This window comes from Phyllobates terribilis, unplaced genomic scaffold, assembly GCF_046119375.1.
Source record: "Phyllobates terribilis strain yellow unplaced genomic scaffold, ASM4611937v1 Scaffold_5__5_contigs__length_657084704, whole genome shotgun sequence".
Lineage (NCBI taxonomy): Eukaryota > Metazoa > Chordata > Amphibia > Anura > Dendrobatidae > Phyllobates > Phyllobates terribilis.
In genome coordinates, this window is record NW_027362765.1 from 371758624 (window position 1) to 371770775 (window position 12152).

The 12152-nt window shown below is 40.3% G+C and overlaps 1 protein-coding gene across 3 annotated transcripts in view; it reads right to left on the minus strand.

Annotated features, from left to right (window-relative positions):
* LOC141273214 (rap1 GTPase-activating protein 1-like) overlaps positions 1-12152 on the minus strand; it is a 92918-nt gene that overhangs the window by 35557 nt on the left and 45209 nt on the right. For all 3 annotated transcript variants that reach the window (XM_073684781.1, XM_073684782.1, XM_073684783.1), the window contains exon 10: positions 6470-6553. In XM_073684781.1, the coding sequence (XP_073540882.1) occupies positions 6470-6553 (84 nt within the window). The remainder of the gene's footprint in view (positions 1-6469; positions 6554-12152) is intronic.

Here is a 12152-nt window from a genome sequence, read left to right on the forward strand (position 1 = left end):
TTTAGGAGTGATGGTCGCACATGCTCACTGTCGCTCCAGCAATATCCATAAGAGTGGTGGTCGCACATGCTCACTGTCGCTCCAGCAATATCCATAGGAGTGGTGGTTGCACATGCTCACTGTCGCTCCAGCAATGTCCATAGGAGTGGTGGTCGCACATGCTCACTGTCGCTCCAGCAATATTCATAGGAGTGGTGGTCGCACATGCTCACTGTCGCTCCAGCAATGCCCATAGGAGTGGTGGTCGCACATGCTCACTGTTGCTCCAGCAATATCCATAGGAGTTGTGGTCACACATTCTCACTGTCGCTCCAGCAATATTCATAGGAGTGGTGGTCACACATGCTCACTGTCGCTCCAGCAATATTCATAGGAGTGGTGGTCGCACATGCTCACTGTCGCTCTAGCAATATTCATAGGAGTGGTGGTCGCACATGCTCACTGTCGCTCCAGCAATATTCATAGGAGTGGTGGTCGCACATGCTCACTGTCGCTCTAGAAATGTCCATAGGAGTGGTGGTCGCACATTCCAACTGTCGCTCCAGCAATATCCATAGGAGTGGTGGTTGCACATGCTCACTGTCGCTCCAGCAATATCCATAGGAGTGGTGGTTGCACATGCTCACTGTCGCTCCAGCAATATTCATAGGAGTGGTGGTCGCACATGCTCACTGTTGCTCCAGCAATATTCATAGGAGTGGTGGTCGCACATGCTCACTGTCGCTCCAGCAATGTCCATCGGAGTGGTGGTCGCACATGCTCACTGTCGCTTCAGCAATGTCCATAGGAGTGGTGGTCACACATGCTCACTGTCGCTCCAGCCATATCCATAGGAGTAGTGGTCGCACATGCTCACTGTCACTCCAGCAATGCCCATTGGAGTGGTGGTCGCACTTGCTCACTGTCGCTCCAGCAATGTTTATAGCAGTGGTGGTCACAGATGCTCACTGTCGCTCCAGCAATGTTCATAGGAGTGGTGGTTGCACATGCTCACTGTCGCTCCAGCAATATTCATAAGAGTGGTGGTCGTACATGCTCACTGTCGCTCCAGCAATATTCATAAGAGTGGTGGTCGCACATTCTCACTGTCGCTCCAGCAATATCCATAGGAGTTGTGGTCACACATTCTCACTGTCGCTCCAGCAATATTCATAGGAGTGGTGGTCACACATGCTCACTGTCGCTCCAGCAATATTCATTGGAGTGGTGGTCGCACATGCTCATTGTCGCTCCAGAAATGTCCATAGGAGTGGTGGTCGCACATTCCCACTGTCGCTCCAGCAATATCCATAGGAGTGGTGGTTGCACATGCTCACTGTCGCTCCAGCAATATTCATAGGAGTGGTGGTCGCACATGCTCACTGTTGCTCCAGCAATATTCATAGGAGTGGTGGTCGCACATGCTCACTGTCGCTCCAGCAATGTCCATCGGAGTGGTGGTCGCACATGCTCACTGTCGCTTCAGCAATGTCCATAGGAGTGGTGGTCACACATGCTCACTGTCGCTCCAGCCATATCCATAGGAGTGGTGGTCGCACATGCTCACTGTCACTCCAGCAATGCCCATTGGAGTGGTGGTCGCACTTGCTCACTGTCGCTCCAGCAATGTTTATAGCAGTAGTGGTCACAGATGCTCACTGTCGCTCCAGCAATGTTCATAGGAGTGGTGGTTGCACATGCTCACTGTCGCTCCAGCAATATTCATAAGAGTGGTGGTCGTACATGCTCACTGTTGCTCCAGCAATATTCATAGGAGTGGTGGTCGCACATGCTCACTGTCGCTCCAGCAATGTCCATCGGAGTGGTGGTCGCACATGCTCACTGTCGCTTCAGCAATGTCTATAGGAGTGGTGGTCACACATGCTCACTGTCGCTCCAGCCATATCCATAGGAGTGGTGGTCGCACATGCTCACTGTCACTCCAGCAATGCCCATTGGAGTGGTGGTTGCACTTGCTCACTGTCGCTCCAGCAATGTTTATAGCAGTGGTGGTCACAGATGCTCACTGTCGCTCCAGCAATGTTCATAGGAGTGGTGGTCGCACATGCTCACTGTCGCTCCAGCAATGCCCATAGGAGTGGTGGTCGCACATGTTCACTGTCGCTCCAGCAATATCCATAGGAGTGGTGGTCGCACATGCTCATTGTCGCTCCTGCAATGTCCATAGGAGTGGTGGTCGCACATGCTCACTGTCGCTCCAGCAATATCCATAGGAGTGGTGGTCGCACATGCTCACTGTCGCTCCTGCAATGTCCATAGGAGTGGTGGTAGCACATTCTAACTGTCGCTCCAGCAATGTTCATAGGAGTCGTGGTAGCACATGCTCACTGTCGCTCCAGCAATGCCCATAGGAGTGGTGGTCGCACATGTTCACTGTCGCTCCAGCAATATCCATAGGAGTGGTGGTCGCACATGCTCATTGTCGCTCCTGCAATGTCCATAGGAGTGGTGGTCGCACATGCTCACTGTCGCTCCAGCAATATCCATAGGAGTGGTGGTCGCACATGCTCACTGTCGCTCCTGCAATGTCCATAGGAGTGGTGGTAGCACATTCTAACTGTCGCTCCAGCAATGTTCATAGGAGTCGTGGTCGCACATGCTCACTGTCGCTCCATCAAATCCCAAAGGAGTGGTGGTCACACATGCTCACTGTTGCTCCAGCAATATCCATAGGAGTGGTGGTCGCACATGCTCACTGTCACTCCAGCAATGCCCATGGGAGTGGTGGTCACACATGCTCACTGTCGCTCCAGCAATATCCATAGGAGTGGTGGTCGCACATGCTCATTGTTGTTCCAGCAATGCCCATAGGAGTGGTGGTCGCACATGCTCACTGTCGCTCCAGCAATGTCCATAGGAGTGGTGGTCGCACATTCTCACTGTCACTCTAGCAATGTCCACAGGAGTGGCAGTCGCACATGTTCACTGTCGCTTCAGCAATATCCATAGGAGTGGTAGTCGCACATGCTCACTGTCGCTCCAGCAATGCCCATAGGAGTGGTGGTCACACATGCTCACTGTCGCTTCTGCAATGTCCATAGGAGGGGTGGTCGCACATTCTCACTGTGGCTCCAGCAATGTTCATAGGAGTGGTGGTCGCACATGCTCACTGTCGCTCCAGCAATATCCATAGGAGTGGTGGTCGCACATGCTCACTGTCTCTAAAGCAATATCAATAGGAGTGGTGGTCGCACATGCTCACTGTCGCTCCTGCAATGTCCATAGGGGTGGTGGTCGCACATGCTCACTGTCGCTCCTGCAATGTCCATAGGAGTGGTGGTCGCACATGCTCACTGTCACTCCAGTCATGTCCATAGGAGTGGTGGTCGCACATGCTCACTGTCGCTCCAGCAATATCCATAGGAGTGGTGGTCGCACATGCTCACTGTCGCTCCAGCCATGTCCATAGGAGTGGTGGTCGCACATGCTCACTGTCGCTCCAGCAATATCCATAGGAGTGGTGGTCGCACATGCTCACTGTCGCTCCAGCAATATCCATAGGAGTGGTGGTCGCACATGCTCACTGTCGCTCCAGCCATGTCCATAGGAGTGGTGGTCGCACATGCTCACTGTCGCTCCAGCAATATCCATAGGAGTGGTGGTCGCACATGCTCACTGTCGCTCCAGCAATATCCATAGGAGTGGTGGTCGCACATGCTCACTGTTGCTCCTGCAATGTCCATAGGGGTGGTGGTCGCACATGCTCATTGTCGCTCCTGCAATGTCCATAGGAGTGGTGGTTGCACATGCTCACTGTCGCTCCAGCAATATCCATAGGAGTGGTGGTTGCACATGCTTACTGTCGCTCCTGCAATGTCCATAGGAGTGGTGGTCACACATGCTCACTGTCGCTCCAGCAATATCCATAGGAGTGGTGGTCGCACATGCTTACTGTCGCTCCTGCAATGTCCATAGGAGTGGTGGTCGCACATGCTTACTGTCGCTCCTGCAATGTCCATAGGAGTGTTGGTCGCACATGCTCAATACTGCTCCATTCACACAGGGGACTTTGGACTCCCAGTTCTCAGGATTGTTTGGGCTCTGTTAAGCCAGACGCCCAAGGATCATAGATTTATCATCTATCCTGTGAGTAGATAATGTGTTTTTTTTTATTTAAAACAATCCCTTTAAGGCTGAAATCCCACATTCAATTTTACTGGCAAAAGAGGAGTGAAAAGTATTAACCACTTAAGGAAGAAGCCAATTTTCGCTTTTGCCCTTTCATCTTTTCTTCCCCTTTTTCAAGAACCTTAACTTTTTTGTATCTTTTTTTACATTTTTCCTTCCCTATAGCCGTATAAATGCTTCTTCTTGGCATGATGAGTTGTAGTTTTGATTGACACCATTCATTATACCAAATAGTATACTGAAAAATTATTTAAAAAAATCCAAGATAGGAAAAATTATACAGAACGAAATTCCACCACGTTTTTAGACCTAGTGCTATGATTCTCCAAGGTCAGTACAATTACGGCGATACCAAACATGCATCTTTTTTGCCATTTTGGTGGCTTTAAAAATGCTGTACATTGTAAAAACAAAAGTTGCACTGGCACCGCAGCATCCCTGACAGAGAGTTTATAACCCTTATCTGTCTTTATCTGAGCTTCTCTCTGCTGACTTATGACCAAATGAAAGCTCAGCTCAACTTTCAAGTGGTCTATGGTCATAAAACACCTGAGAAAAGCTAAAAAAAAAAGACAGATAAAAATAGTTACAAACTCCCCTAGGAATGAGCTTACTGACAGATTCTCTGTTTGCTCATTTTTCACCAGCAATGGGCAGGGAACTAAAATGCCAAAGAGTGCAAAACAATTATTGCCCTTGAAAGTGTCCATATCCATTAAAGGGTCTTTCCAGTCCCATGTAAATAAAGCTTATTCATCATATAATGAAACATTCTGCAACTTTCTATCATACTTTGTTGTTCAATTACTCACCCTTTGTCAGGTCTCTGCTTTCTGTCAGTCAATTGAGAATTTATTATTTATGGTCTGAACGTGTCTCCGTCTCATACCCCGCACAGGTGCACAGATTGTTACAGTGTAACAGAGCACTTTCCTATAACGAGTCCTGTGATGGTGTCAATCAGGCCACAATCAGCATTGAGAGATATTGAAACATTGTATAAAGAAAGTTGAAGAACTTTTAATTGTCCTGGGATTAAGGCTATGTGCCCACGTTGCGGACCTGAAGCATATTTTTTACGCTTCTCCCTGGCGGGAAAATCGCATGCGGATATTACATGCGGTTTTCCCGCCAGGTAGAAGCGTTTGTGAGGCGTCTTTGCATGCATTTCCGCATGCGGGTTATCAAGCACTTCTCCAAGCATCACTTGGAAAAGTGCTTGACAACTTGTTCAGAATGGTAAAAAATAAAAAAATAAACTTTATACTCACCTTCTGATGCATTCTCTGCCCCGTCCGGAGGCTTGAGCGGCTCACGCTGTTGTGTGCAGGACCTGCGGTGACGTCATTGAGTCATGTGGTGGGTCACATGACTCAATGACGTGGCAGGTCCTTCAGACAACAGCGCGACGGAGGGAAAACATCATAAGATAAGTATAAACTTTATTTTATTCTTTTTTTTACAGGTTCTTTGGTACCCAGGTCTGGATGAGAGTCTCCTCTCCTCCAGACTTGGGTACCATCCGCACATTGATTCCGCTGCGCTTCCGCAAAATTAATGAACATGCTGCGGATTTTTGACTGCAGCATATACGCTGCGGAAAAATCCGCAGCATGGGCATTGACATTGCGGAATGCCATTGGGGACCATGGGGTGCGGATCTACATGCGTTTTTCAAGCGTTTACGCTGCGGAAATTCCGCAGCATATACGCTTGAAAAACGCTACGTGGGCACACAGCCTCAAGGAGCTTTCCCTATTAGGGGTCTCAGGAGCACATACAAACTCCTTGTAGATGTTGTTCTTGGTGGGGTTTGAACCCAGGATCCCAGTGCTGCAAGACTGCAGTGAAAACCACTAAGCCACCATGCTTCCAATGCCATGTATTCTGCTACTGCTTTCTGATAAGTGTTTTATCCCACCCCAATCCTGGATTCAAAGCTACACTGTTCAGTACTGCTGCATGAAGTCCTTCATACTTGTCCTTCTCTCCAGTAAGTGTGTTATCACACTTCAGTGTTGAATTCACAAATGCACTGGTCAGCACAGTTACAATTTCCCCTACGCTGCTGCTGCTGCTTTCCAGTAAGTGGTTGATCTCACCACAGTGCCACATAGGATGTGGATATTAATGAAGTTACTTTAATGTTAACGTTAGCAGAGTTTATATCACAGAGGATTCTGTACCCCAGGAGACCCAGCATTACTATCAATGAAGGAAACTTCAACTTATTGTAAACATATTAATTTAAGTGCCGTTCACTGAAAAACTCCAAACTGATAGAAGATGTATATGTCTAAAGTGAGATCTACTGGCCCATTGCTGGGTTTATGTCCCTTACCTGCCCTGGTTTCTGGTATATAACTCCAAACTTGAAGTTGTTCGTCATAACATGTTCATCAAAAGTTACCAGAAGCTGAGAGGCCTGAGGAGCGAATAATAATAGTCATGAACGTAATGTATAATAAAACTATTTTATATATAAAAAAATAACTACTATAATACTGCCCCCTATGTACAGGAATATAACTACTATAATACTGCCCCTATGTACAAGAATATAACTACTATAATACTGCCCCTATGTACAAGAATATAACTACTATAATACTGCTGCTATGTACAAGAATATAACTACTATAATACTGCTGCTATGTACAAGAATATAACTACTATAATACTGCTCCTATGTACAAGAATATAACTACTATAATACTGCTCCCTATGTACAAGAATATAACTACTATAATACTGCCCCCTATGTACAAGAATATAACTACTATAATACTGCTCCTATGTACAAGAATATAACTACCATAATACTGCTCCTATGTACAAGAATATGACTACTATAATACTGCTACTATGTACAAGAATATAACTACTATAATACTGCTCCTATATGTACAAGAATATAACTACTATAATACTGCCCCTATGTACAAGAATATAACTACTATAATACTGCCCCTATGTACAAGAATATAACTGCTATAATACTGCTCCCTATGTACAAGAATATAACTACTATAATACTGCCCCTATGTACAAGAATTTAACTACTATAATACTGCTGCTATGTACAAGAACATAACTACTATAATACTGCCCCTATGTACAATAATATAACTACTATAATACTGCCCACTATGTACAAGAATATAACTACTATAATACTGTTCCCTATGTACAAGAATATAACTACAATAATACTGCCCCCTATGTACAAGAATATAAATACTATAACACTGCTCCCTATGTGCAGGAATATAACTACTATAATACTGCCCCCTATGTACAAGAATATAACTAGTATAATACTACCCCTATGTACAAGAATATAACTACTATAATACTGCTCCTATGTACAAGAATATAACTACTATAATACTGCCCCCTATGTACAAGAATATAACTAGTATAATACTGCCCCTATGTACAAGAATATAAATATTATAATACTGCTCCCTATGTACAAGAAAATAACTACTACAATACTGCCCCCTATGTACAAAAATATGACTACTATAATACTGCCCCTTATGTACAAGAATATAACTACTATAATACTGTCCCCTATGTACAAGAATATAACTAGTATAATACTGCCCCTATGTACAAGAATATAACTAGCATAATACTGCTCCCTATGTACAAGAATATAACTACTATAATACTGCCCCCTATGTACAAGAATATAACTAGTATAATACTGCCCCTATGTACAAGAATATAACTAGTATAATACTGCTCCCTATGTACAAGAATATAACTACTATAATACTGCTCCTATGTACAAGAATATAATTAGTATAATACTGCCCCTATGTACAAGAATATAACTACTATAATACTGCCCCTATGTACAAGAATATAATTACTATAATACTGCTCCTATGTACAAGAATATAACTACTATAATACTGCTCCTATGTACAAGAATATAACTAGTATAATACTGCCCCTATGTACAAGAATATAACTACTATAATACTGCCCCTATGTACAAGAATATAACTACTATAATACTGCCCCCTATGTACAAGAATATAACTACTATAATACTGCCTCCTATGTACAAGAATTTAACTACTATAATACTGCTCCTATGTACAAGAACATAAATACTATAATACTGCCCCCTATGTACAAGAATATAACTACTATAATACTGCCCACTATGTACAAGAATATAACTACTATAATACTGTTCCCTATGTACAAGAATATAACTACTATAATACTGCCCCCTATGTACAAGAATATAACTACTATAACACTGCTCCCTATGTACAGGAATATAACTACTATAATACTGCTCCCTATGTACAAGAATATAACTGCTATATTACTGCCCCTATGTACAAGAATATAACTACTATAATACTGCTCCTATGTACAAGAATATAACTACTATAATACTGCCCCCTATGTACAAGAATATAACTAGAATAATACTGCTCCTATGTGCAAGAATATAACTACTATAATACTGCTCCTATATACAAGAATATAACTACTATAATACTGCCCCCTATGTACAAGAATATAACTAGTATAATACTACCCCTATGTACAAGAATATAACTACTATAATACTGCTCCTATGTACAAGAATATAACTACTATAATACTGCCCCCTATGTACAAGAATATAACTAGTATAATACTGCCCCTATGTACAAGAATATAAATATTATAATACTGCTCCCTATGTACAAGAAAATAAATACCACAATACTGCCCCCTATGTACAAGAATATAACTACTATAATACTGCCCCCTATGTACAAGAATATAACTACTATAATACTGTCCCCTATGTACAAGAATATAACTACTATAATACTGCTCCCTATGTACAATAATATAACTACTATAATACTGCCCCATATGTACAAGAATATAACTACTATAATACTGCTCCTATGTACAAGAATATAACTACTATAATACTGCCCCCTATGTACAAGAATATAACTAGTATAATACTGCCCCTATGTACAAGAATATAACTATTATAATACTGCTCCCTATGTACAAGAAAATAACTACTATAATACTGCTCCTATGTACAAGAATATAAGTACTATAATACTGTCCCCTATGTACAAGAATATAACTACTATAATACTGCCCCATATGTACAAGAATATAACTACTATAATAGTGCTCTGATGTACAAGAATATAAGTACTATAATACTGCCCCCTATGTACAAGAATATAACTACTATAATACTGCCCCCTATGTACAAGAATATAACTACTATAATACTGCCCCTATGTACAAGAATATAACTACTACAATACTGTCCCCTATGTACAAGAATACAACAACTACAATACTGCTCCTATGTACAAGAATATAACTACTATAATACTGCCCCATATGTACAAGAATATAACTACTATAATAGTGCTCTGATGTACAAGAATATAAGTACTATAATACTGCCCCCTATGTACAAGAATATAACTACTATAATACTGTCCCCTATGTACAAGAATATAACTACTATAATACTGCCCCATATGTACAAGAATATAACTACTATAATAGTGCTCTGATGTACAAGAATATAAGTACTATAATACTGCCCCCTATGTACAAGAATATAAGTACTATAATACTGTCCCCTATGTACAAGAATATAACTACTATAATACTGCCCCTATGTACAAGAATATAACTACTATAATACTGCTCCTATGTACGAGCATATAACTACTATAATACTGCCCCTATGTACAAGAATATAACTACTATAACAGTGCTCCTATGTACAAGAATATAACTACTATAATACTGCTCCTATGTACAAGAATATAACTACTATAATACTGCCCCTATGTACAAGAATATAACTAGTACAATACTGCTCCCTATGTACAAGAAAATAACTACTATAATACTGCCCCTATGTACAAGAATATAACTACTATAATACTGCTGCTATGTATAAGAATATAACTACTATAATACTGCCCCTATGTACAAGAAAATAACTACTATAATACTGCCCCTATGTATAAGAATATAACTACTACAATACTGCCCCCTTTGTACAAGAATATAACTGCTATAATACTGCCCCATATGTAGAAGAATATAACTACTATAATAGTGCTCCTATGTACAATAATATAACTACTATAATAGTGCTCCTATGTACAAGAATATAACTACTATAATACTGCTCCTATGTACAAGAATATAACTACTATAATACTGCCTCCTAGGTACAAGAATATAACTACTATAATACTGCTCCTATGTACAAGAATATAACTACTATAATACTGCCCCCTATGTACAAGAATATAGCTACTATAATACTACTCCCTATGTACAAGAATATAACTACTATAATACTGCTCCCTATATACAGAAATATAACTACTCTAATACTGCTCCTATGTGCAAGAATATAACTACTATAATACTGCTCCTATGTGCAAGAATATAACTACTATAATACTGCTCCTATATACAAGAATATAACTACTATAATACTGCCCCTTATGTACAAGAATATAACTACTATAATACTGCTCCTATGTGCAAGAATATAACTACTATAATACTGCTCCTATATACAAGAATATAACTACTGTAATACTGCCCCTTATGTACAAGAATATAACTACTATAATACTGCCCCCTATGTACAAGAATATAACTACTATAATATTGCTCCTATGTACAGCAATATAACTACTATAATACTGCCCCTATGTACAAGAATATAACTACTATAATAGTGCTCTGATGTACAAGAATATAACTACTATAATACTGCCCCCTATGTACAAGAATATAACTACTATAATACTGCCCCTATGTACAAGAATATAACTACTACAATACTGTCCCCTATGTACAAGAATACAACAACTACAATACTGCTCCTATGTGCAAGAATATAACTAGTACAATACTGCCCCTATGTATAGGAATATAACTACTATAATACTGCCCCCTATATACAAGAATATAACTACTATAATACTGCTCCTATGTACAGGAATATACTGTAACTATTACTATAATACTGCCCCTATGTACAAGAATATAACTACTATAATACCGCCCCTATACACAAGAATATAACTACTATAATACTGCCCCTATATACAAGAATAAAACTACTATAATACTGCTCCTATGTACAAGAATATAACTAGTATAATACTGCCCCTATGTACAGGAATATAACTACTATAATACTGTTCTTATATACAAGAATATAACTACTATAATACTGCCCCCTATGTACAAGAATATAACTACTATAATACTGCCCCTATGTACAAGATTATAACTACTATAATACTGCTCCCTATATACAGAAATATAACTACTATAATACTGCCCCTTATGTACAAGAATATAACTACTATAATACTGCTCCTATATACAAGAATATAACTACTATAATATTGCCCCTTATGTACAAGAATATAGCTACTATAATACTGCCCCCTATGTACAAGAATATAACTACTATAATACTGCTCCTATGTACAAGAATATAACTACTATAATACTGCCCCTATGTACAAGAATATAACTACTATAATACTGCACCTATGTACAAGAATATAACCACTATAATACTGCTCCTATGTACAAGAATATAACTACTATAATACTGCTCCCTATATACAGAAATATAACTACTATAATACTGCCCCTATGTACAAGAATATAGCCACTATAATACTGCCCCTATGTACAAGAATATAACTACTATAATACTGCTCCCTATATACAGAAATATAACTACTATAATACTGCCCCTTATGTACAAGAATATAACTACTATAATACTGCTCCTATATACAAGAATATAACTACTATAATATTGCCCCTTATGTACAAGAATATAGCTACTATAATACTGCCCCCTATGTACAAGAATATAACTACTATAATACTGCTCCTATGTACAGGAATATAACTACTATAATACTGCCCCTATGTACAAGAATATAACTACTATAATACAGCCCCTATATACA